Source organism: Natrix helvetica, assembly GCF_964273705.1.
Source record: "Natrix helvetica genome assembly, chromosome: 9".
In the NCBI taxonomy this organism is placed as follows: Eukaryota; Metazoa; Chordata; class Lepidosauria; order Squamata; family Natricidae; genus Natrix; species Natrix helvetica.
In genome coordinates, this window is record NC_138560.1 from 26,385,073 (window position 1) to 26,411,767 (window position 26,695).

A 26,695-nucleotide genomic window follows, 5' to 3' on the forward strand; every position below is an offset into this window, starting at 1 on the left:
CCCCAACCACGAGAACTCTGAGGGGCAACGTGCAGAGAAACCTCCTTAGAGGAAAGCTACGGAAAAGAAAATGGCCACAGTTAGGCCAGCTTCGGGCTTCACAGCGGTTCTGGGTGAAATGCAGTAGAAGGGAAGAGGTGCATAAAATGCATGAGAGGAACCAAGGCTTTTATGACGACTGGCCTATTCAAGGTGCAGGTCTCTCAATTATTGTGCACAAACCTTTTGCTAGCCTAAGGGTTAAAGAGGGGACTAGTGTGATGGCTTCCTCTCCCTTTAAATTAATATTAAATGTTAACCGTAACATGCAAAGCAGTACAGTATAATTTAAACATTTACATCTACTTTTGTACTTGTGAATAGACTTTCCATGTGGTTTAACATTGGCTAGTTTCTGTTGGAAACTTCCTCCCCAACCCCACCCTCAAACTATTATTAGTCTTTCCTAGTCACCCACTTGCTGGATCCCACAGAGGATGAAATCTGCATAGGACTGAGTGAGGCCAAGTCTTGGATCCCGTCTCTTTAATAGCGAGTCCTGGGTTGCACAAAGGAATGAAATAACCCCCTTCTCTGAGCATAGACAGATTGTGGATCACCTGCAGACAAGTCAAACTTTTGCCACGAATAAACTTAACTTGCAACAGTTCAGATTTTGGACTGGAATGTTTTTTCTCCGTTTAGGAGCCTGCTAGGTTTATTTTATTTTTATCTCCCCATAGCAGGTGGCACTTGCCCTCTGTGCCAAAGCCTCCTCCCGATCCCCCAAACGCTCGGCTTCCAGGGGGCTGCTGGACCTTTCTCCCAGGGAGCTCCCTTGCCTAGAGACGCCCCCATTATTCCCTCCAGGGGCTGCTTTACTGGGGAGTGGGAGATGCCAGGAGGAAGCCTGCAATCCTCCAGGTGTTGCTGTCGACAGCATTCCAAGCAGGCCCCCTGGCCAGTGGGGAGAAGGCTGCGGGGTCCCCCAAATGTTGGGCTTCTGTGCACTTTAGGCCCTTTTGCCTCCAGGGCAAAACGGGCTGCCCTTCCCAGGGCCATCTCCTGGGGCTCCTGTTGGGCCCTCCAGCGGTGCAGGCTCTCGGGGTCCTTGGTTCTCCTTGGACAGCTGCAGCTGAGGAACTGCGCTCTGTTCGGGGGCAGTGGAGAAGAGCCGGGTTCCTGGACCATGCAAAGCACCCACTGCGGTGGAAGCGTCTCACTGGGTTAATCTGTGGCCCCATCTTCCCCCGGGGAAAGGGGTGGCACAAAGGGAGTCGTGGGTCCCTGTGTTCTCCATCTCGGCTGAGGGCTGGTTTGGCCTCCTTTCCAATGTACTGAAGGGTATACATTGCAGGGATGAGATCTCTATAGAGTATGTGGATACAGATTATAATTGCAGGTTATTTTTGTGATTAGCAACCAAAAATCGATAATACACACAGAAAACTGTTCCGGAAGCAACATTTTTGTTGTCTAGTGATATCGCACTCACTATGTATAAACTCAAAATGACAGACATGATCGGGGAGAAGCTTGGCGGTTTCCCCAGGTAGCAAAAGAGCCTAATGGGGAAATCTGCTTCTGAAGGGATCCCCAAAGTAGATCTTTGTGATCTGCGTGAGGAAGGCCAACCCCTCTGTCTCATTGCTCTTGCCAAGGTTGCTCCTGAGGATGGCCAGAGTGCCTGGGGAGAGGAAGGCCAGCTGCGGCGGACTCCTTAGTCACAGGGGCCTCTGCCCAGCAGAATCCAGTTGTGGAAATGGGGGAGGGTCTGCGTCTAGGTGAAGGGTTCTTTCATCTTGTGTTGACCACTGGTTTAGGAAGAGCAATTTGTAAAATTCCTCTTTTCTCCTGCACTGCTAGCCTGGGTGCTTCTGAAGCCAAAGCAAAGCCTTTAGGTTTCGTTGCTTTTTTCCTCTTTTAACAATGGCTTTTTCCTTTCGGAAACATGCTTGTGCAGATCCCGACATTACTGTAGGTCAGTGTTTCTCAACCTTGGGGAATTCTGGGAGTTGAAGTCCACAGGACAAAGTCCCCAAGGTTGAGAAACACCGCTGTAGGTGAAGGAGAAAAAGCAGTAAGAACCATATAAAATCCACGTAAAAATTCCATTTTAATATGCTCGTGCAGCGGAATGCAAATATGTATAAAAAGCCCTTAAACTCCTTGCCTGGGCATATCCTGTGCCACTGGAGGGTGTCCAGCTGACTGTAAATAAGTCCTCTTGCTGAGGGATCGATCTTGTTTGGCACCCTTCCTCAGGGAGACCCCTGATCTGCAACTGCTTCTCCTGGCAGAGGGCGACACATTTGGGGACCCACTTCCACCCTCAAGGAAAATTCTCCTCCCCATCAGCCGGAAGCCACTGGAGCCCCTCCTTTTCCAGCCCCCGGGCCATCAGTTCAGCATCTCTCCATCGCTCATGCTTGCTTTCTTCCCCCTCAGCCAATCGGATGGCTGGGCTTGGTCACCATGGCGACTCTTGTGAGCTGAGATGTGGGGGGGGGGGGCTATATAAGGGACCAGCATCTACCCAGAGCTGAAGATTAGCTGGTGCTGCTTTGCATGGTGTAGGCTTTGGAGGAGGAGGAGGAGGAGGAGCCACTGCCGAAGCCTATATTTACTCTTGGGAGACCCATGGGCAAAATCCGTTTAAATGCTTTTTAAGGTGGGTGGGAGGGAGGGAGGGAGGGAGGGGAGGGCTGGAGGAGGATGCCTGGGGAAGGACCTGGGCTGTGGATTAGGGAAGAGGGAGCTTGCAGGGCTCTGATCCTCCTGCCCATCTCCCGTCTGCAGAGACCTCGGATCCCCAGCAGCAACTGCGCCTCGGGGTGTTGCAGAAGCTCAGAGTTCACCGGAGGACCCCCCTGGCATCACACCTAGCCACCTGGGAAGGAGGAAGGCTTCGGGACGGTGAGGCGGCCCCCCCCCCCCCCCCCGGCAAGGACTGGTGGGGATTGAAGGGAGGGGAAGGGGAAGCATCCGACCCTCCCCCAGCACAGAAGGAGGGCAGGAGCAGGGGAGGTCTGCTCTTCCCTCTTCCCTGACCCATGAAGTGCTTCAATAGGGGTTAACGCCCCTCCCCTTCTCTGCCTGGCATGTGGGGATCGGAGGGAGGCAGAGTGAGAATCTCACAAAAGCTCACTTCTCCAAAAGAAAGGCCATCCGTATTGAAAGGAGAGTAGAGATGCACACAGACAAATATAAACACGCACTTTCTCAGATAACTTTTATCCAATTTGTTACCCCACTTAAATTGCTACTAATTTTTCTCCGTCCAGGCTTGGAAGGGGTGGGAGCCGGAGGCTGGAGGGCCTGGGCATTTCCAGGACTGGTCTGGGAGCAGGATGAACTGAGGCTGGATGAGACTCGGAGGGTCCTTCTTTCTCCTTGCGAATCCCTTCCTGGCCCTGCAATCCCAAATTCTCCCCTCAACTGCGTAGCTCCCCCGATGCTTCCCAAGGCAGGAAACAAGCAGGACGGGGATCTTTCTTTCCCCCTTTTTGCATCTGCTGGAGCAAAAACCAGGAAGTCCTTCTAGAAGATTTTCTAAACCCTCCCTTGGGTGACCATTGGTTTATATTTTTTATTTTATTTTATTTGTATCCCATCTTCTTTATTATTTTTTATGAATAAGTCAAGAGGGCAAACATCCAACACTCTTCCTCCTCCCACTTTCCCCACAACAACAACCCTGTGAGGTAGGTTGGGCTGAGAGTGAGAGACTGGCCAAAAGTCCTGTCCAATAGTTCATCAGTAAAAATAGGTGCACACCTACCACACACACACACACACGGACCACCGGCATCCTTACTCCAGAGTCACATTCTAAGTTACCCTCACACTTTATCACTTCACTGAGAGTTCTGCCTCAATCCAAGTTTCTCCATAACCCTTTATTTTACACACATTAAGCAGAAACAAGAGAAGGCGGCTTCTCAGCAGTTACTGTGCCCCAAAGTGAGTTTTGGTGGCAGTTGGGTGCCATGGGAAGACTTGTGCATTTGCCCAATGGCTACCAGACAGCGCAGGGCTAGAGAGGAAGCCCTTATGTCTGAGGACAAACCTGGGGTGTTGCTTTCTGCACAGACACTCCTTTGGTCTGCAATTGAAACTTTCCCCCAGCCCATGATCTTCTCCTAAGAAGCTTCTGAAGCAAAGCGGCTGACTTTAGTGGGCCAACGGGGCTCGTTGTCGGCCCTGCCATCCAACCTAAGAAAGCTCCGTTAAACAAAAGGGCAAGCAATGTGCAAAGCAATCGGCCACATTTATCCTCTTTATAGGTGTGGGAGAAAGCAGCATGCTGGCATTTTCCATTCAGCAAGCAAGACAAAGTTGTCACCATCTGGATCTGATCAGAGGACAAAAAAGCAGAGCAGAGGTTGCAAACGCACTGACCTAGTTTCAGGTCAGGCTCATCTGCTCCACCCGTAAAGTCAGAGTCTGCACCCAGGCATCACAGTAGTCACTGAAAGGTCCTTACCTGTACATGTAGATATGTTGATTGGGAGCCTGGTAGCACCTTTTCCAACTAAACTAATTTTATTAAAAGATATAAGCTTTCAAAAGGCCTCATCAAAGTAGTTGGCCAACAGATCTTCAGACTTTCTGGACACCTTTTCCAACCTGAAATATTTTGCCATCCTGTGCATCAGGTTGGAGAAAGAAATCCAAGAGCCTTCGGGATCTCCTGCCAGGTTCAGGAAGGAGAACCCTTTCTAATCTTCCTGCTTAAACCACCCGGCACCTGGCAGAGGAGCCACTGGTGTGAAGTAGCTGTTTGTCATCTCAGATGGTTGAGAAGGAGCTTCCTGATGATGTCTCTTTCCCTCCACAGTGTGTTGCATACTTAAAAACTATCCCCCCTACTGACGGAGGCTTTCGAAGAAAGATCCTCCTTTGGTGGTAACAATGACCAGGTACCTGGATGAATCGGATGTCATGATGGTGGAGGAGGGCTTCACCACTCGGGATCTCCTGGAGAGTCTCCTCCTCAAGGTTGCCCAGACGGTGAGGACCAGGGCAGTTGGCTTTCCATGCACCAAGGATGGAGGGAGTGTGGGGGCATGTAGATCATCCCAGGGTGCGGGCTTCCCATTGGCAAATGTGCCTGAGCCATTTGGGATAAAGGATAAGACTCCACAATGGGCACAGAATTCAGCTCTTCCATTGTAGAATTTGTGTAGCCAAAGTTAGTGAAACCCGCCCACTCCCAAAAGTGGAAGGAGAATCTTCTGCTCGGTTTTGCAGCTAGCTTGTGAGACTCCGGAGACCGGCCATGACGACCAAACTAACATCCATCTGGAGAGGGCCGGGGACCTGGGGATACAGTCTCTGAGGGGAAGCACTCTGACTCCAACCTTTACGGAGGTGGGGAGACCCCTGTAGAGCCGGGTACAAAACCGATCCGTTTGCACTTGTGCTGATTGTGCTTCTTCCTCTCCAGGGCAGCCGAGAAGCCTTTTTTGTGGCAAATCTGGAGGACGTGGTGAAGAAACACGTGCGCCTCCTCAAGGCCCTGCCGCGGGTCAAGCCCCTCTACCCCTTGAAGTGCAACAGCAGCAGGGGCGTGGTGCAGATGCTGGCAGGGCTGGGGGCTGGATTCAGCTGCACCAACAAGGTGGGGTGGGATGGTCCCTGGAGACACGGGGGGGGGGAGCTCCGGAGGGGGCAGGCAAAAAGGTCACACTGAACCACTCGAACCCAGGACTGAAGAAGCTCCCTGGTTGAGAAGCAAAATGTCTTCAAGGAAAAACAAAAGAAGCCCAGTTGCCTTTCCAAAAGAAGCCCCTGTGGGACGCCCTCCGGGTGCCCCACAGAAGGGGGGGGGGAGAGGGTGCCGGTTCCCTTTCCAGCCAGGTGGGGCGGGGAGTCCGGAGTTGTGGAGCTCTCCTGCAGCGGATCAACGCTTACGTCCAGGGAAAGGAAAGCCACCTTCGTCTCACCCTTCCAGGAATCTCAATGAGACAATCCGGCTGCTGCCAGTCCTCGGTTTATAACCTTTCATTTAGCAACTGTTCAAGATTACAACAGCACTGAAGAATGTGACGTATAGCCCAGTCCTCACACTTACAGTTCTCACAGCCTCCTCACGGTCACAAGATCAGGATTTGGGTGCTTGGCAGCCAGAGTGTATTTATGACGGTCGCAGTGCCCGGGATCACCCGATTACCATTTGCCACAAAGTAAACGGTGTGATTCACTTCAGGGCAGTGATTTGCTTATCTGCCTCAAAAAATCCGGCACGGCCTCCTTAAAACCACCGCCTCACTCAGCAACGGAAAGCCTGATCCCAGTTGCGGCCGTAAGTCGAGGCCTTCCAGTCAGGGTCACCTTGCAGGTAGAAACTGGTCCCTCTCTGCTTAGGATGAGCCTCTTCCCCAATCAGTCTTCCAAGCAGATCTGATAGTACTACAGCTGGAGAACCTCTGGCACTTGGAAACACCTGGATTTAGGCACTTCAGTAACCTGGGATAGGAGCGGTGTGGGGGAGGGGGGGCTTTAAGATGAATGCCTAGAAGGCACCTTGTGTGTTTTGAGGATGAATCAGTTCTGCCTCCTGGGATGTAATGACAGCAACTCCTAGCCACAAGAGTTCTCTCTAACCTTGCAAGGTGGCTGTGGACTGCAAATCCATCACCTCCCCAAAGGCTTTGCAAACTGTTCCTGAAATGTTTCCTGTAAGAAAAGGCTCCCTGTGCATCAGTGAGATTTATGTGGGTTTTTTTTTTTTAAGGGTTGAAAGATCAGTGTGCCAAGAAAGGCCACGGAAGGCAAACAAAACCAAAACAAACCCCTGATGGTAATTAAGATGGAAGTTGAATTGAATTGGCCAAGTGTGATTAGACACACGAGCAGTTTGTCTCTGGTGCAGAAGCTCTTAGTGTGCATGCAAAGCAGCAGAATCATCATCATCATCATGCCAGTAAGAGGAAGAATAGAGAAGCTAACAAGGATAAACAATAATATTTCAGCCGCATCAGTAAATGTGCCTAGATATTAGACAGGCTGCATTCCATCCATTCCATTAGTATCATCCCATCTGCTGATTGGGGAAGAGGCTCATCAGAAGCAGGGAGGGACCAGTTTCTACTGCAAAGTGACCCTGACTGGAAGGCATTATGGGTATTCCTCAACTTATGACTGCAACTGGGATCAGACTTTCCACTTCTGAGCAAGCTGGTGGTTTTAAGTGGGCCGTGCCGGATTTTTTGACCTTTTTGTCACGGCAGTTAAGTGAGTCACAGCTGCCCCATTTGGGTGGATAATAGAGCCGGGCAAGCCGAGGGACTTCCCACAGGGAAACACGTTCAGTGAGAACACCAGGAAAGGAAAGGAAAGCTCCATGGGCGTTTGGCTCTCAAGCCCACCATTGGCTTCCTGGATCCCGTTTGGCCCCTTGAGGTTAGCATTTCGGGGTGACTTGAACCCTTGACAATTGCCTCTCTCCAGTGGGGTTTCACAGGATGCAGGAGTTTGGGGGTCAGTGCCTGGTCTTGGCCCCATCACCCCCAGCCCCAAGTTCAGATGACCAAGTCCCTTTCCCTTCTCTGGTTGTCACTCCCCAGACAGAGATGGCCCTGGTGAAGAGCACTGGAGTTCCACCGGACAGGCTCATCTGCACCAGCGCCTGCAAGCAGGTCTCCCTGATCCGATATGCGGCCAGCCAAGGGGTGCAGCTGATGACCTTTGACAATGAAGTGGAGCTCGGGAAAGTCGCACGGAGGTTCCCGTCCGCCAGGTAGGCCAGCGGCACCTGGGCACATTATGCCGGAAGAGGTGGCTGCAAAGACGGGGGGAGAAATCTTGTCAGTCATAACTGGGTACCAAACATGAAGAGCTCAAGAGCTCCTGGCCTCCTAGAAAGAGTTTCTGGTAGGAGAGAAGAGGCTTTATTCCTCCTGGTTAGCTTAATAACCCAAGAAGCCTTCTACAAATAGTCTCTTCCAATAAGCCCCTTTTCTATTCAGTTCAAGGAAAAGATACCGTGAATTAGAGCATTGAAGCTCCCAGTGGAAAGATTTAGGGCATTCGGCCACCTTTGCCACTAAATGGTTCAGCATGTAGGTAACTGGATTAATTAATTAAACCAGGGTTTAGTTAGCCACGGGGAATGATGATGTATCAACACAACCAGGTATTTGATTAGATTAGAATAGAGCTGGAAGGGACCTTGGAGGTCTTCTAGTCCAGCCCCCTGCTCAAGCAAGAGAACCCATACCATATTTTGAAATTCTCACAGTACAAACTCATTTTCCTTCCTCTGCCTTTTGACATAGTGCGAACAATTACAAATAGGTAGCAATTCATTCTTCCCCTTACTTCTTTCTTCTCTGGAATCCCACTGTCTCCTGCTCAAGCTGGGACTGATGAGGATGTGCTGGGAAGATTCTGCATTGGCAAACGGGCTTTCCAGGGTAGCTCAGCCTGCATTCTGGGGGCAGCACCGTGCACCAAACCACCATAATCTGGGCTGAGTTCATACAACATTAAATGTGGTTGACCAATTGATGGATCAGCAGGTCACCTAAGCACAACTTGGAAAGGTGCACATTAATCACCAAATTAAATCAGTGAATACAATTCAGAATTAAATCAGAAGAGAGATTTTCTGGGTAGATTTGCACATGTGTAACTTCATTACTGAATTACCTATTTTCAAAGTTCACACATGCTTTCCATCAACAGTAAACTAAAACTGGATTTGCAAAACACGCTAAACCCGAAAAACACTAAGCAACATTAAAACTAATCAGATTTAGCATTATGATGTGAATGTGGCTTCAAGGCTTTAACCAGCTACGTATGTTAAGTGTGTCATGAGGATAACATGTCTGTGCCCATCTGGAGCTTCAGTTGACTGGATTCGTTTTTAGGTTAAGCAAGCGAGGTGATAAAGGATCTAGCAGGAGCGATTGGAGAAAAGAGGCGGGCTTAGACTAGAGAAAAAAAGGGGAAGCAGGCATCCCTTTGGAGATTCTCAGCCATCCGGTCGTGGTTGTCCCAAAGGGGCTTTTGAAAAAGGCAGCTGCACTTTCTGGGTTTTTTTTTTTTTTGAAGATGTTTCACTTGTCACCCAAGAAGCTTCTTCAGCTCTGACTGGATGGGGCGGAATGGAAGGATTTATAGTACTGTAGAAGCATAATGGAAGTGTAAATCCTTCCACTCCCCACCTTCCAGTCAGGGCTGAAGAATCTTCTGGGATGAGAAGCGAAACGTCCTCAAAGAAAAACCTAAAGTCCAGTTGCCTCTTGAAAAAAGCATCTTTGGAAATAGAGATGATATCTGCCTTCAAATTTTTGACGAGTTGTCACATGGAAAAATTTTATTTATTGTTTAAATTGATATGGCTGCCCATTGGGCCATGATAAAACAGAATTAAAACAATAAATAACATAATAAATAACATACATAGCAGCTGAAAAGGCAACCCACAACAGCAGTAATAATCTTCCCAATTAAGGTAACTGATAAACGGGCTTATCCACACCATTAGGGCCCCAGGCTTGATGGCAAAAGGTCTTTAAGATCTTGTCTTGGGGCAAATCTGATGGGTGTGTGTGTGTGTGTGTGTGTGTGTGTGTGTGTGTGTGTAATGAGATTCCGGGGGGGGGGGGTCCAGGAGAAAAAGCCCCCTTCCAGGTTCCTGTCAGATCTGCAGCAACTTCTCCTGCCTGATCTCTGAATTTTCAGAGTTGTTGGAGAAGAAACAATGTGTTAAATTACAAAGAAAGACATTTCAGTTGGACAATGGGGAAAATCCTCCCAAGTGGAACTGGCTGTCTTAGGAGTCTGTTCCTTCCTGACTACTTTATGTGGACGAAGCAACCTCACCACTTTTACTGCTCTTCAATAAACAAAAGACATCTTGATTGGTTCCACAGAAACTGTTTTCTTGCTCTTAAAATATTAATATTACCACCAGGACCTCCCTGGTTTTAGTGCGTTCTGCAAATCTATCCAAAATTCAGATTCTTTTGCAATAAGCAGCAGTTGGACAAAAGTGGGGTGTGTGTGATGGGCAGGGCAGGGGGAATGACCTTGTGGGGCAGGAGGAAGAGCCACAACTGAGACAAGAGTCAGATGAAAGACATCTGAGTCCAGGCCAGAATTGTGGCCTGAGAGGGCATCTCACAGAAGACCCTCCCTAGTTCTCACAAAGATAAGGGGGAGGGGGGGAATGGAAGACCGCATTTAGACTTGTAAGTTTCTGTGACTATAACCTGATAGTAAAGATAATATCAGCTTGCATGACTTTGGTTTCCCAAAGTGTTTGTTTGTTTCTTTGTTTGTATGGGGGGGGGGGGGGGAGAGAGAAATTTTCTCCCAGACCACCAGCTGAAGACTGAAAAGCCAGGTTTAGGCTTTTTTTTACAGTGCTGTATATACTTTTAAATAGATTTTATCTGCTTGATCTATAAAACATATTTTATAATATAAAAAGCACAACTTCCTGGGTACTTTTAAAAGTAAAATCTCCCTTGAACTTCAGGGTGATCCCCATGTAATTTTTTATGTCAACAGCATGCAAGAGGCTTGTTCTCTTCCTCCAATATTGTTTTTTAAAATTCGTAGCCAATTTTACAGTGCTGGGATCTCCCAGTAGTGTCTTGTCCAGAAGCAACTGATTTATTTTGAGCCAAAAGCCATGGGCAGATCTTTCCCCTGAAAGGAATATGGGAGAAGAAATTTAATTATCTCATGAAAATAGAAGGTAAAGCACAGTTGTTAGCTGTCACCAAACAGGCCTGATCTTCCCATTCCCCAGAATGATTCTGCAGCTGGCCACGGATGACTCCAGGAGCGCCAATCATCTGAGTGTGAAATTTGGTGCCACCCTTAAAACCTGCCGACATCTCCTCGAGATTGCCAAGCAGATGAACATCGAGGTGGTGGGCATCAGGTAGGGGCAGAGATCCTTTTCTCATGACAGCTGCCAACTCTCCCTGGTCCCTCCTCTCTGCACTCAGTTCTTTCTCCCAATGGCTCCTCTTCCTTCACCTTTTGCTGGAGGTCTCGGTGCCTTTGGTCGTTGGGCTAGCAATACCTGGTTAAAAGACTGAGCACAGGGCAGAACCCAGAAACACCTGATGGCACCTTCCGTGAAGCCTTCGTGTTGAAGGGGGCACATAGAGTGGAATGCTCAGGAGGAGACATGGGAGAACCGTGTTCCATGGGGCTTTTTTCTGACTGAAGAAAGAAAACCATGGACGTGTCTGAGGTGGGGACCCCTAATTGGGGTCAAGCAATACCTGGGAGCAAGCAATACCTGGGTGGTGACCCATAGAAGTGGCCACCCACAGGCAGAGGTCAATGTTAGCCGTGAGCCCCACAATTTCCCTGAGTAAAGTCTTCTAGATAGACTGTAAGTGTTCACAGGTAATTTATCTGCTTTCTTTTCTAGCTTTCACATTGGAAGCAGCTGCACTGACCCTCAGATCTTCACCCAATCCATAGCAGATGCTCGCCTGGTCGTGGAAATGGCTGCAGAGCTGGGCTACAAGATTCGTCTCCTGGACATTGGAGGAGGACTTCCCTGCCCGGAAGAGTCGAGGAGGCACTTCGAAGAGGTAGGAGGCCTCGTGCTGGAATCCTGCCTTGGGAGCACATTGAGGGAGTCCAAGGACCTCTCGGCCTGCCAGGAGTACCCGCGCCCTTGATGTGGGAGGCCACACTCTAAGTTCTGTTGAGTCAAGAATTGAATGGTGTGTGGAAAAAAATCAAAATATTTGCTGAAGAATCAAAAGGATGTGGCTCAAGTAGGTGGCACACTCAAGTATCCGTGTTTTGTGTCCTGCTTGTTGTTTCTCACTTCCTCTTTGCAGTCCAGAGGTTCGAGAACCTTCCAGCAATTCTAAAACCAGCATTCATAGCCAGCACTGACACAATTCTTCCCAAGAGGCCCAGATATGCTCTGCGTCAGTTTTCTGCCTTGGAGGTTGTTTCAGCCACTGAATGCAACCCATAAGTGGCGCGTATGTTGCTGCACAAGCATCTCCAATGACCCTCTGAGGCTAAACTTTCACGGGGTTTTCTGCTGTGCTGCTCAGCCACCAGCCTTGGGTCAAGTTATAAATAAATACAGATACCGATATAAATACAGATTAACAGAGTTGGAAGGGACCTTGTAGGTCATCTAGTCCAACCCCCTGCCCAAGCAGGAGACCCTACTCCATTTCTGACAGATGGCAGTCCAGTCTCTTCTTGAAAGCCTCCAGGGATGAAGCTCCCACAACTTCCGAAGGCAACTCCTGTCCCATGGGTTGATTGTTCTCACTGGAGAAAATTCCTCTTTAATTCCAGGTTGAATCTCTCTCCTTGGTCAGTTTCCTTGTCTGGACTCCAGGTGCTTTGGAGAATAGCTTAATCCCCTCCTCTCTGTGGCGGCCTCTCAAATATTGGAAGATGGCTATCTTGTCTCCCCTGGTCCTTCTCTTCCCTAGACTAGTCATGCCCAGTTCCTGCCATGCTAAGACTCTCAGCCATGACCAGGACCTTTCGAAATGGGATGAGACCCTTTGCAGAGTTACTGGGTGACTGTTTCTCTTTAAGAATCAATGGTGGCTGGGAGAGGGCAAGATTACATCAGAGATGGATGGATGGATGGATAATAGAATGGGTGGGTGGGTAAAAGAAGGAAGGAAGGAAGGAGGGAAGGGAATGGAAGGAAGGAAGGAAGGAAGGAAGGAAGGAAGGAAGGAAGGAAGGAAGGAAGGAAGGAAGGAAGGAGCCGTCACTAGGTCCTGGCAGTGCATGGAAGGGCTTCCATGCTTTGTGCCAGATGACATCCTGCTTAGGAGCTCCTCCCAGCTTACTTGCCAAACGCTGCTATGAAGACAAAGCAACCGAAAGGTGTTTGACTGCAGCCCAAGCTGCCTCTTTTCCCAACCGCTGCAAAGTCCAGGCAGGCCTTTGGGTGCCTGTGCGTGTAATGGCGAGGTTTCCTCTCTTCTCCCTCCCACCCACCGGACTCTTTCAGACAGCAGCTGTGATCAACTCTGCCTTGGACCTCTACTTCCCTGAAGGCTGTGGGGTTGAGATCCTTGCTGAGCTGGGGCGCTACTATGTCCAGTCGGCCTTTACCTTGGTGGTTAATGTCATTGCCAAGAAGGAAGTTCCCCTGGACCAGCTGGGCTCAGACGGTAGGTCCAGAGCGGACTGTCTCCCTCCCAGGGACCCTCCATCCTGCTTTGCAGCCAGCAGCTGGAGGCATAGAACACCCAAGGCTAGGATAAACAAGCCACACCCTGCATGGACATGGCGTGTGTGAATCCCTCCAAACATGCTGCCCAGACTGGGAGGCATTCGGCCAGTTCTGAGCGGTTCTGGAGAACTGGTAGCAGAAGGTTTGAGAGTGGGGAGGGGACGGGGATTTGGCAGGATCCTTCCCCTGCCACGCCCACAAAGCCACGCCCACAGAACCCGTAGTAGCAAATGCTGAATCCCACCACTGATGCTGCCCCCCCCACTTGACCCGAGGCCACGCCTTTCCTCGCTGCCCGCCTTTGCCCCTCTTGGAGCCTGGCTGGAAATGAGCAGCTGGGAATCAAGGAGCCAAACTTCCTCTCCGTCCATCCCATTCTGGACCCAAGGAAAACTCAGCCCTACCAGGAGCTTCTTTGCAAAGCTAGAGTTTATTTTATTTATTTACTCAATTTATAAAGTGGCCCAATTCAAAACAAGTCAAGTTTAAATATTATGAAACCATCAACCTCAGAACCGAAAGTAGCGTTTGAGTTCATGACCCCAAAACGCCTCTTCACTGTCGCTCAACGTCGGATTCACTGAGCACCCTGGCCCAGCGCCCACGGCCTTAGGGACAACAGGACGGTCCACACGTGGGGCGTAAGTTGCTTCACTGACCAGGCACCGTGGCAGAGCTGTCTCTCTCCGTGGCTCCTCTCGGACGGCCCTCCTGGACAGGAGGGAGTGGGAGTGGGTGGTGGGCTCAGGCCAAATCCATAGGAGCCGAAGGGGCTGCAGATAACCTGTGCATTTCACCTGCTTTAAGCATTTTTCTTGTGGACTTTGTTTTGGGGAAGGAGGGGCCAAATTGCCACCACCTATGCTTTGGCTCCCTAGCCCAGTGCCCACTTGACCTTAGGCTAAAGCCAGGGCCTGCGCCAGAGGTGGGATTTGGACTGGTTTGCCTGAACCAGTAGTGGAAATCGTGGGTGACCCCCCACCCCCGGCTCTATGGCATCCTATTTAGGGTCCTTTTTAGTGAAAAGCACATATGCGGAAGGCTTAGCGCATGTGTGGAGGTGGCATGTGCGAGCAAAGGGAGTGCACATATTCAAACCGGCAGGGAAGGGAAGTCAATACCAGTCCTGCCCTACGTGGGCACTTTTGCATGTCCTGTAACTACCAGCTCAGCTCCATTCTGGACCAGCTTCAGCTTCCAAGTCAGCTCCGGGTGGAGGCAGAAATGACCCTGGGTGCAATTGCATTGGCGCAAGGTCTTCCCCACCACGGCTGCGTTTGCCCAGCTCCTTAACCCCCAGATTGCCTTGCAAGGAGGGGCTGCTGCTTCTCTCCCCACGTCCAGCCAAAGGGAGGCCCAATTCTGGCTGGGGAGGGAAGTGCAATTCTGAATTTGCACTTTGCCAGTCCATCCTCCTCCCCACAGGGTGGGAGGCCGGGTGCCCAGGTTCCCACAAGTGGGAGGGCCTGAGACTCAAGAATGAAGCCCCCACCCACCCACCCACCCACCCACCTGTCTGGGATGGCTTCCCCTCCTCCGTCTCCCAAGGCCTCCCTGACTGTGGCTGCCCTTTGGTTTCCTCAGAGGAAGACGCCGAGGGCAAGAAGAGCTTCGTCTACCACATTAACGATGGCGTCTACGGCTCTCTTGGCTCGGTCATCTTCAGCAACATCTGCCCCGTCCCCATCCTGCCTAAGGTAAGGAGAGGCCGTGACTCAGCCAGGGACAGAAGTCTCTCCTTTCCTGCTCACGAAGGACCTGAAGTCTGGTTCCCTCCTGCTTGGGTGCTCCAGGGCCCCCTCCCTGCCTTCTGCCTCTGCCAGAGGTGGTGATGGTGGCGGCTTCCCCCTTCTGGGCCTTGAGTGACACCCTGTTTCCTTCTGACTGTGCGCCAGCAGGTCAGCGGCCTGGGCTTTCGGTCCAGTGCGGGTCACACATGGTGTTCTGGGGAGGATGTGGGGCTAGGATCCAAGAGGCGTCGGTTCAGTTCCCCTCCCCCCAACTTCAGTGGGTGACTTTGGGCCCTCTCTCTTTCTTCAGGTTGGGCTTGTGGGGATGAAAGGAGTGGGGTCCCCCCGGAATCTGAACTGTTTCTTGGAAGGCTCTGCCTTGATTGGCAGCTGTTTTCCGGCAGAGACACCGAAGCATCCATAGGGACAGTGGCTAACATTACAATGCTGGAAATTGCCTGCCACAGACATTCTGAATACCTAAGAATATATAAAATTTCTGCAAATAGGATTTAGGATTCTGAGAATTTATAAAACGTCTCGGAATACAATAGTCCTTGACTTACAGCCATTCATTTAGTAACCACTCAAAGTTACATTGGCACTGAAAAAAGTCACATGGCTCTTTTTCACACTTACAACCATTGCAGCACATGGTCAAAATTCAGACCTTTGGCAACTGACTCCTACCTATGACAGTCGCAGTGTCGCGTGATCCCCTTTTGCGACCTTCTGACAAGTCAACGGGAGAAGCCGGATTCGCTTAAGAAGAGGGCTACTAACTTAACGGCAGTGATTTGCTTCGTAACTGTGGCAAGAAAAATTGTGCAAAGTTTAATTAACAGCTATCTTCCTCAGCAGTGGAAGTTTTGGACTCCGTTGTGGTCGTAAATCGAGGACTATCCCTAGATGATGGCTGTCCCCTCTTGAGAAAGTCGGCTGAAAGTTCCGCTTGAACTGTGAGGATCCCAGGAGGTCCGGCCGCTTACCGTTCTTTTCTCCTCTTTGCAGAAACCCCCACCAGATGCCCCTTTGCACAACAGCAGCTTCTGGGGACCAACGGACGATGGGTTGGACCGAATTGCAGATGGCCTGGAACTGCCTGAGCTGCAGGTCGGGGACTGGCTGATCTTTGAGAACATGGGGGCCCACTCTGTGCTGGCCCCCTCCTCTTTCCAGGGATCTCCCCCAACCTCGATTCACTACGCTATGTCCAGAGTGGCCTGGTAAGATGGTTTTTGGAGTGGGAGGAAAGGGGGGGAGGAGGAGCACCTCCATTTCCACCCCACAAAGCCTCCAATGATGCAATAGAAGCCACCAGGGACTAGAAAACCCCTGCCTGGATCTTGCTCTGGCCCTGACATTGCCAGAACCACTTTTGCCCCAGGGGATCCCACAGAAGGCTGAAATGACGAGAGCATTCTAGCAATACTAGGATCCCTCCCCCCTTCTTTAAAAATGCAGGAGAATTGCAGGCTATTTGCAGGGAGCCCAAGAGGCGACTGGGAGACGCCAGATAGAGAAGCCGTGGACACAACAGGCGCAGACGCCTGCATGGAGTCCAGCAGCAGAAGAGGCTCAGGCGGGCTCCCCTCCACGCCAGCCCCATGAAGAGGGAGGAGAGGGAAGCAAAGGAGCAAAAGCCACCAAGGAAGGTTCTCCTCCCGTCCCAGTAAAATGGAGTTCTAGCTGTTTCTGATCTGGTCCACCTCTCAGGCTGCGGCAACCTTACATTTGAAACTCCTGTTGAGTCCCAGAGTGGGGAGGATCCCCTGGCCCCATTCCAGGTGTTGAACTGATGTCAGGTGCAAGCAACTAGAAAGGCTTTTGTGGACATTCTGGAGCAAAAGCTTTATTGTTAGCCACCTCTTTTACAAGAATCCCACCCGCCTGACTGCACCCCCTTGGGGAGGGCCATCCAAGGCTCCAAGGAGCGGTCAGTCTCTGCCGCTTTCCGCAGGGCAGGGTCTCCCTCCCAGCTAGAGATCTCACCCCAGCTGGCTCCTTTCTCCTTCAGGGAAGCCGTCCAGCTCCTCCAGGGGAAATCGCTGTACCCGGAAGAAGAGGATCGGGAGAGCACATGTGCCCCTCTCTCCTGTGGCTGGGAGATCACGGACACCCTATGTGTTGTCCCCGTCTTCACTCCAGCAAGCATCATGTAAGCTGTGCCAGTCCTTCGTCACGGGGTGGGGGGGAGACCCCTCCCAGCAGAGCCCTGCCTTGTCCTCTCCTGCCTCGCCTCTTCCTCTTTTGTGCCAATGGCCGGACTGCCTCTTGCAGATTCTGTCCTGAAGTCTGGTTTCTCCTCCTTCTTCTTCTTCCTTTCCAAGCAGTCTGGTTTTTAAGTATGCAACATAAATCCTGTTCCTCCTAGCCTGGTCTTGGTGTTCTTGGGGGCAAAGCCGGCAGAGGGATTTGAGGCCCCCTGCAGCCGTGCAAAGTGGGAAGGGTGGCCACAGCAGCCCATCCTTCTACTTGCTTCAGAGCCAGATATTTCAGTGGCTGCTCCGTCTGCATGTTGGCACTTCGTTCCACTGGATGGAGTCTGATCTTTGGGAAGAGTTACTTTTGATGTGCCAAGACAACCTCGGCATCTAAAAGAGCAAGGGGGGATCTAGGCAGGTTCAAGGAATTCTGAGCACTTTGGCCCAGCTCTCACCCAACAAAAGATAAGATCAAAGTGACACGTTTAATGTGTGGGAAGTCATGTGACTAGAGACCCGTCTTATCCACTATATTTAGCTAATATCATTTAAGTGAAATTGAATCTCAGCTCTTCAGAGTTCACAAGCTGTAGCAAAGAGGCGGGCTTGCTGCTCCCAAAAGATGTGCCATTTGTATGGCTTTCTCCCATTGTATACGCTGGGGACAAAGCGGCGCATCCTGTCTCAGAAGTAAGCCTTCCAAACTCTTCAGGTTTACTTTACTGCAGCAAAACCCCCTTTGGTTCAACGGATGCACTGCGCTTTCAGAGAATATGAAGGGGCAAAAAGATTGGAATGCAACCAAGAACACAGCTGTAGGTAGGTTTTGGGAAGAATCTAGGAAGTTAGGCAAAGGCAAAAGGTGCGCTGTCTCTTTTCCAGAGATGGGCTGCAGCTGGCTTTCTTCCAAGTTACAAAAACCATCAGTTGCTTCTTTGGGGCTCAGCATGTTGCTTTAGCCCCCCCCCCCCGGTTCTCCCCAGGTAAAGACTCAAGCAGACATCTCCTGCACTGCGCATCAGGGTGCGTCCTTCTGAGATGGTGCACAGGGATCCCATTTATATTTCTGCACATGTAACATTCTGGCTACGGAGCGCTCAAGCAGCAAAGCACAGAACAGGCAGACGGATCAGCCAATCAACACACAGAACGCGCACCTACACACAACACACAGTTGGGATGAGATGTGCATGTCAGCCGGTCTGCAACCTGCACTTACCCATCCTTATGCAACAACACCGATGTATAATCATGGTCAACACTATATTGGCCTTTATGCAGCAGGTGAAGGTCAAAACAGCTGAGCTGTGAAAGCGTTTCTATCCATGGCCACCAGAGGGCGCTGACAATGAGGCAGTTGGATCTTCCATCTTTATAGAGACAAGCCTTATAGAACATAACAAAGATTCCGAGGTCAGTATTTCTTCTGCAGACCAGCACTGTCCCCTCCCAAATGGGCAAAAAGAAATGAGTTTATTTGGGCTCGAACATTGCTGTTGAGGCTTCAGCAGTTTTCCTCGATGAATGTCTTTGAAGGATATGAAACCATATCTACCGGAGAATTAGAAAATTGCTGATGTGGTTGTAATCTTCAAAACATGGGGGGGGGGGGGAGATCCAGGAAACTACAGCCCAATTAGCTTGACATCAGTACCAGGGAAGATCCTGGAGAAATAAACAATGGATTTGCAAACTCCTAGGAACAAGCAAAGCTATTACTACCAGTAGAAACAACATGAGTTTGTCAAAAACACTCATGCTAAACAAATCTTACCGCGTTTTTTGACAAAGAGACTAAATTAGTGAACCAGTGAAATGCCGTGGACATAGTATACCTGGACATCAGTAAAGCATTTGACCAAATACATGACAAACTACTACTTGCTAAGATAGAAAAGCGTGGGATAGACTGCATAACCACCAAATGGATTTGTAAATTGGTTGACCAACCACACTCGATGTGTTATCCTCAATGGAACTACCGGTACATCTACATGAAGCTGTGGGGTTCTGTCTTAGACCCAGTACCCTTCAACATTTTCATAAACCATTTGGGTGAAGGGATAGAAGGGGAACTCTTTAAATTTGCAAATGACACCAAGCTAAATGGAAAACGTACACTTTAGAAGATAGGCTCAAGATCCAGAAGGATCTGGACAAACTTGAGCAGACTTGAACACTGGACCCTATCCAACAAAATGCAATTCAGTGATGTGAAAAGTTTTACACTTAGGCAAGAAAAATCAAATGTACAAGTACAGAATAGGTTCTACCTGGCAATTGTCAGGTGGGTCTTAGAGTCCTAGCAACCATTTAAATATAAGTTAACAGTGCGCTGCAGCTGCCAAAAAAGCCAACACAGTCCTAGGCTGCATTAACAGAGGGATAGAATCAAGATCACATGAAGTGTTAGTACTGCTTTTGGTAAGGCCACACTTGGAATACTGCATCTGGTTTTGGTCACCACCAGATGTAAAAAAGATGTTGAGACTCTAAAAAGAGTGCAGAGAAGAGCAACAAAGAGGATTAGGGGTCTGGAGGCTAAAACATACAAAGAACAGTTCCAGGAATTGGGTATGTCTAGTCTAATGAAAGGGATTACAGGTGGCCTTAATAACTTGCTAAAAATATGCAAATAACCATCTGTTTGCAAGGAGTATAAATCCTTCCATTCTCCATTCTCCAGTCAGAGCTGAAGAAGCTTATTGGATGAGAAGCGAAACGTCTTCAAAGAAAAAACAGAAAGTCCACTTGCCTCTGGCACCTTTGGGATTACGGATAACCTGATCAAATTAGAATAGAGGTGGAAGTGACCTTTGAGGTCTTCTAGTCCAACTCCCTGCTCAAGCAGGAGACCCTAGAGCAGCGATGGCAAACCTTTTTTGGCTCGCGTGCCACAAGTGGGGGGAGCGCAGGGGGGTCGTGTGCGGGCGTGCCGCACCCATAATGCAACGTGTGACCCCCCCAGTGCGCATGTGCGCACAATGCGTGACCCCCCATTTTTATATGCTTTTTTCGCCCTCCAGAGGCTTTATAGGAGCCTTGGGAGGGCGAAAAGAGTCCCCCCACCCCCCTGGGGGCCCTCCGGAGGCTTCAGGGACCATCCGGAGGCTTCCCTGATGCCTTCGGAGTGCTTAAAACCACCCTCCGAGCAAACCGGCTAGACCATTTCAGAGAAGTGACTGTCCAGTTTCTTCTTAAAAGTCTCCGGTGATGGACCACCCACAACTTCTGGAGGCAAAACTGTTCCATTGGTTAATTGTCCTCGCTGTTAGGAAGTTTCTCCTTAATTCTAGGTTGCTTCTCTGCTCGATTAGTTTCCATCCATTGTTGCTTGTTTTGAGCCAGGTGTCACCTAATCTGTACCTTTGATTTTTCCTGCCTAAATGTAAAACTTTGCTTTTTCCACATTAAAATTCATTTTGTTGGATAGGGCCCATTGTTCAAGTTTGTCAATATCTTTTTGGATCCTGAACTTGCCTTGGGTATTGGCTATTCCTGCCAGCTTAGTATTGTAGAAAGTCAGCACCTACCCCCAGAAGAATGAAATATTTTGGGAAATATTAAAGAGACAAAACATTATATTTCTCCAAAAGAGAAATGGAGAAACATGCTCTCAAAGACAGAAAGCAGACTCAGTCTTTCTTAATAGCCCATTTGCCTTTCTCCTGGCTTGGAACTGAACCAGATGGATTTTTCTTCCAGCAGTGTCATCTGTAAATTTGATGAGTTCCCCTTTTATTCCCCAATATAAATCATTTATGAAGCTATTGAACATATTGAAGAGTACGGCCCTCTTTTTAGAGACGCAGAAAGCTTTTGATAATGTAAATTGGCAATGTATGATATTGCAATTAAAATAAATGAAATTTGGTGAAAAAATTATTAATATGATCAAGGCAATATTTACTACAGACTGCAAAAGTGAGTGTAAATGGGGACATAACAGAAAATGTTAACATCCAAAAAGGCACTAGATAGGGATGTCCATTGTCTCCTTTGCTATTTATTTTGACATTTGAAGTGCTAAATAGAAATATTAGGCACAACACAGAAATAAAAGGGATGGAGATAAAAAAAGAAAAACACAAACTACAAGCATTTGCAGATGACCTGGTATTCATCATAGAGGAACCACAAGACGACTATGGGGATTAAAAGTAAATAAAGAGAAAAATAAAATTTTAGTCAAAAACTTCACAGATAAACAGAAAAAAGATTTAATGGAGAAGACAGATATTCAGATAGTGAAGAAAGTAAAATATTTGCGTATTGATTTAGCAGTGAGATGTGCAACTATAAAAGAAGATAATTACGTTAAATTGATACAGTAAATTAAATTTAACTTGGAAAAGTGGAAAAACTTGCAGCTATTACTATAGGAAGAATAGTAACATTAAAACTTTACAGAGATTAATATACCTGTTCCAAACAGTTCCAATAAAGCTGGAAAAGAAATAATTCGAGGAATTAAAAAGATAAGTATCAAATATTATCTGGCAAGGTAAAAAAGCAAGAATATGTATGAAACTGTTACAAGATTAATACAGAAAAGGCTTTGGGTTGCCAGATTGGGAGTTATACTATCAGGCATCTGCATTTATGTGGCTAAAAGAACGAATAACTTTATTAACTTTGGAGGGACAAAATTTGCAACTGGTGTAGCATAGCTTTCTACGGAAAAATAAAATACACACATATTTTCAAGGACACTATATTAGAAATGTTCTGTTTTCCATATGGGCAAAAATTAAGGAAACCACTATTTGAAAATACCAGTCTGGCTCTCAACAATGAAAACATTGATACATCCAAATGTGATTGATACAGAAAAAATCATACGATATAAAGATATTTTGAATGAGAAAGGGGAATTGAAAAACAAACAGGAACTGAACATTCAAGGGATAGATTTGGCATGATGGCGGCAGGTACAAATACAATCAAGATATGAAAAAATGCTAAAACATATGGTTTTTATTTTAAAAAAACCAACAATTGGATCAGCTTCTAACAAGAACTGACGAGAAACTAATTAAAAGAATTTATATCCATCCACTGAATATTAGAATGGAAGAAGCGCAAGTAAAGAAAACAAGGAAACAACGATAACTTTGGTTATTCTATAGAGTTGGATAAATGGCAAAAGCTGTGGGATAGAAATTATAAATTAACAATGTCTACTGCATATAAAGGAAACAAATATAAAATGTTTTACAGATGGAACTTCCCACCAGCAAGATTAGCTAAAAGGCGTCTGAAATGTCCGCAGGAGCCCTGACGGCACGTGGCGCAAGGCCCTGCAGTGGGAAAAGGGACGGTCCAATTTCCTCCCCGGAAGCTGCCTGTCAAAACGAAGGGTTGGGCGCCTCTACACTTTAGCCCCTCTACGATGCACACGCACTTCACGGCCCCGCCCTCTCCCGGCGCGAGGTTTGCGCGTCGGCCGCGGTGACGTAAAAGCCCCGCAAGGACGGCGGCCAGGGAGGAAGCGCCGGCGCCGCTGCCCGAGGACAGGTGCGGCGGAGGAGGGAGGGAGGGAGGGAGGGACGGGGGGGGGGCGGCTGCTTCGGTCTTGCACTGGAACTCCCATCGCTCCCAGGCGGGAGGGGCCGGGGGGGGGCCTGCGGAGCCTTTCACAGCACCCCCCCCCGGGCGTGTGTCCGTCCTCGCGCAGCCCCTGGGAAGGCGGGAGGCGGCCTGGAAAGGGGAGGAGGAGGAGGAGGGGAAGTGGAGGCAGAGAGAGGGTCATCCACTTTAGCAGTCCAACTGACTGGCACCTGTCACTCAACGCTTGGGTGGATAGTCCGTGCATGGGGCGATGCCTGCAGAGAGCAGAAGAGAAGAGAAAGAGCTGGGGGAAAATGGAAAATATGAAAGCGTGGAAGAAGATAGAAGCCCTACCGTCAGGTGCGCTGGGTGCAGCCCCCAAAACATCTGGAGCACCACTGGAACACCACCCGCATTGACAACATTGCATCAGCTGCAGAGCACAGTTTACATGGGGGCAGCCTTCAAGTATTCTCCTGAGAGAACATCACCAAAGGCCCAGATTCTTGGGAATACCAAATCCTGTCTAAACATCTGGCTGACTGTGCAACCCACAACAACAACAAAAACAATAACAATGATATAAAAATGGGGGGGGGGGGTTAGCTTATTCAGCTGGATCCTGGTGTGGCTCTTCTGCCCTTAGATCACTGGTGTCGTCTGTGTGTGCAAGTAAGGAAAGTGGAGGTGGTGGTTTCCCCCCATCTCCCATCTCCCCCACCCCCGATTTCACTATAAAAATGCACCTTCCAGAAAAAAACAAGGACTCTGTCCGTTATTGAAGCAGACTAAATTGCTTGAATAAACACAAGTTTTTCAAGGATTAATCCTCTCCCTTATTCAGTTTTTATGCCAAATATATATTGATCAGTGTTCACTTTATGGCAGCTATTCCATAATTGTGGAAGAGGATGAGCATGTTTTTAAAATCTGAGGAAGACACAAATCCTGTGCCCTATGCTGATACCATTACCCTGATAGTTGAAAATGCAAAGGTTTGGCAAGTTCTGGTAACAAACCTTAAGAAACAAAAAAATGGGGCTAAATTAAATATAAAGAGGACCAATCCCAGTAGAACCATCAGTAGAACAAGCTGCCTTAGAACTGGCAGGGAATATATGAAAGTGAGGAGCTGCTGCCTCGTAGGATCAGCCATCATAGTCAAGAAATACGCCATAGTCTAGGTTGGAGTAAAAATAGTGAAGAGACGCTCTGCTGTACCTAGCCCTATGAGGGTCAGAATTGTGCCCAGGGAGGCTCTCCCCGTAATCATCTATGAAAGCAGAAGTTGGGATAGAAAGAGTATGGGTAACTTTGAACTTTGGGTGTTGGACAATGTCATGAACAGCGAAGAAAACCAACCAGTCCACCATGGAACAAATGAACCCAGAGTTCTCACTCAAGGCTCGAATGGCCCCATTTCAGGCTCCGTTCTCTGGAGAAGCTCCAATGTTAGGAAAGGTGGAAGGAAAAAAGGAGAACAATCAGTAGCAATCCAGGGGGACTCCGTTGCAGTGGAGATGGAGGTACCATTGGAAGACCCGGAGGACCTACTTAGGGGCAGATCTATCTGATTACTAAGAGCTGATGGTGCATAATCAGTGTGGCATTTGATAAATTGGAGCAGTATAGACATGTACTTTTTTCAAGTGGTTAAACATCTCCCATGGTTTTACAAACTCTCATGAGCAGCTGTTAGAACTCATGAGTGGGGTTTTCAATGTTTGGAGTAGAGTAAATAAAATTGTGAGAAAGTAGATTTGTATTCCTCCAGTGCCTAAGAGGATTCATTGACCTAGCTACTTGCGGGATCGTATCCTGCCCATACATCCCTGCGACCCATTCGCTCGCACAGAGAGGGACTTCTCCAGGTGCCGTCCACCAGACAGTGTCGAGGGGCGGCGCCTAGGAGCAGAGCCTTCTCTGTGGCAGGCCCAGCCCTGTGGAATGACCTCCCTCCGGATATTAGGACTACCTCTGACCTCCGCTCCTTCCGTGTAAAGCTCAAGACCCACCTATTCCAAGTAGCTGGCCTGGCTCAACCATAATTTGATCATATCGCTCCTGACGGGTTTTTAATTTTATAATTTTATTTAGGGGATTTTAAATTGCAATTTTAACTGTTTCCATTCATCTGTCTACCTCCTCCACGTGCACGTATACGTCTATATTTTTGTGTATGTATTGTCCATATTTGTATTTTATGTGTTTTTTATTGTACGCCGCCCCGAGTCCTTCGGGAGAGGGTGTGGCTAACAAATAAAATATTATTATTATTATTATTATTATTATTATTATTATTATTATTATTATTATTATTATTATTATTATTATTATTATTATTATTATTATTATTACTGCATGCGAAAATGAGGTGTTTTGCCCTTGAGAACCTCCCGGCCTTGGACAGAGCCTTCCATGCCAGAAGCTCCTCCCAACTCCAGCCCATCCCCCATCCCTAGCCAGGGACTTAATTCCTTCTTGCCCCTGACCTGTCCCTTCTGCCTTTCAGCCATGCCATTTCTGGATCTCCAAAACCAGCTGGGCATTAACCTAGACCGATGGATGCTCCGCCTGAGTAGCAAGCAGCCCTTTCAGCAGCCCAGCGTCTGCCACACGTTTGAGAAGGAGTGGCTGGAGTGTTCGGAAGGCATTGGGCTGTCCCGGGCCAAGGAGGAGTGCCGGCTGGAGGCAGAGGATCTGCAGGAGTGCATGACCAAGAGCAAGATGGTGAGAGGAGCATTGCTGGGATGTGCAGCGCCTCTTGGGAGTTCTTGGGTCCTTCTCAGGGAACGCAGCATGCCAGTGGAAAATGGGGCAGTTCTTTCCCCAGACATGCATGTCACCGGGGTCTGCTTTTCACTTCGGTACCATCTGGTTCACCCATTGCACTAAGCCAAAAAGGGGGATCGATTGGAGTGCTTAGCAACAACAGTTACAAACATAATTTTTAAATATTTTGGCAGCAAATAAATTGCAGTTTATGTAAGACACAGTCTTCTAAAAAGTTTACCTCACCCAGGCGCTGTGTGTGACCCTGAACACCCAGCAGGGGGTGATGAGCAAGGCCAGAGATGGGAGATCCAAGAGCTGCCCCTGCCCCCACCCCCTCTTTTGCCACAACTGGAATGTGATGGGCAAATAGCTGGTTTCCAGTGTTGTTATTTTTTTCTCCTCTTTACTAGACATGTTAGAATTAGATTCTTTCTGATGACATCACTGGGCACTTCCCTTGCCAATAATTATTATTACCAATAATAGCAAAAAGTGTGTGTTTGGGGGGTGATATTAAATTGTAGTGCCAGCTGAGTTCTCTTGTGGAAACTGAAGACAAACCAGGTGTGTGTGTGTGTGTAATAAGTGATTTTTGTACATGTTACCCTTTCCGTTGTGGGATGGGCAGGCGAGGCCTATAATTTCATTCTGAGACTGTCTTTTCTGCTCCTTTCCTTTTGCAGATGCAGCGTGTCCGAGCCATCTTGAAGCAAAGGGACTTAATGATTAAGGAGGGGAAGTACACGCCACCCACTGACCAGAATAAAGACTGAGAGTTTGGCTGTGATCCCCAGGGAGGAAACCTCCTTTGCTCCCCAGGAGCCAAAGAGCTCCGCTCTTAAGAGGTTGTTAAAGAATGGTTTAGTTGGAACCTTTCATTTCTCTCTCTTGGTTTCTAGTCCTGCCCATGAATAAAGTTCTTCTTTGGAGCCTGGAATGTTACTGGTTCAGGTGCCATGCCTGTGTGATGTCAAAAGTATAAATCATCCCTTGCAAGGAGAAGTTAGACTACTTCTAGAAAATCTGGCTGCATAATGTAAATAGCAATAGCACTTAGCCTTGTATATCGCCTCCCAGTGCTCTAAGCGGTTTATAGAGTCAGCCTGTTGCCCCCAACAATCTGGCTCCTCATTTTACCCACCTCGAAGGATGGAAGGCTGAGTCAACCTTGAGCCTGTCAGGATCAAACCCCTGGCAGTCAGCAGAATTAGCCTGCAATACGGCATTCTAACCACGGCTCTATGAGGCCG

At 48.6% G+C, this 26,695-nt stretch overlaps 2 protein-coding genes across 5 annotated transcripts; both read left to right on the top strand.

The window, feature by feature from the left end:
• The first annotated feature begins 57 nt into the window (after nucleotides 1-57).
• On the top strand, nucleotides 58-17,538 carry AZIN2 (antizyme inhibitor 2). Of its 4 annotated transcripts, none has more exons than XM_081962755.1 (11): nucleotides 58-192; nucleotides 2,779-2,895; nucleotides 4,820-4,992; nucleotides 5,429-5,602; nucleotides 7,551-7,723; nucleotides 10,751-10,885; nucleotides 11,387-11,552; nucleotides 12,962-13,124; nucleotides 14,771-14,883; nucleotides 15,928-16,142; nucleotides 16,934-17,536. In XM_081962755.1, exons 3-11 carry the CDS (start codon nucleotides 4,894-4,896, stop codon nucleotides 17,076-17,078), a joined length of 1,383 nt encoding a protein of 460 aa, XP_081818881.1. In that variant the 5' UTR covers nucleotides 58-192; nucleotides 2,779-2,895; nucleotides 4,820-4,893; the 3' UTR covers nucleotides 17,079-17,536. The 4 variants fall into 4 exon arrangements, with proteins under 4 accessions (XP_081818881.1, XP_081818880.1, XP_081818882.1 ...); XM_081962754.1 differs by lacking the exon at nucleotides 58-192 and adding an exon at nucleotides 2,517-2,650; XM_081962756.1 differs by lacking the exons at nucleotides 58-192; nucleotides 5,429-5,602 and adding an exon at nucleotides 2,517-2,650 and having other exon boundaries at nucleotides 16,934-17,535.
• A 4,944-nt stretch (nucleotides 17,539-22,482) lies between these two features.
• Nucleotides 22,483-26,382, top strand: NDUFS5 (NADH:ubiquinone oxidoreductase subunit S5). Its single transcript, XM_081961616.1, has 3 exons — nucleotides 22,483-22,637; nucleotides 25,183-25,400; nucleotides 26,129-26,382. Exons 2-3 carry the CDS (start codon nucleotides 25,185-25,187, stop codon nucleotides 26,216-26,218), a joined length of 306 nt encoding a protein of 101 aa, XP_081817742.1. The 5' UTR covers nucleotides 22,483-22,637; nucleotides 25,183-25,184; the 3' UTR covers nucleotides 26,219-26,382.
• Nucleotides 26,383-26,695: the final 313 nt, after the last annotated feature.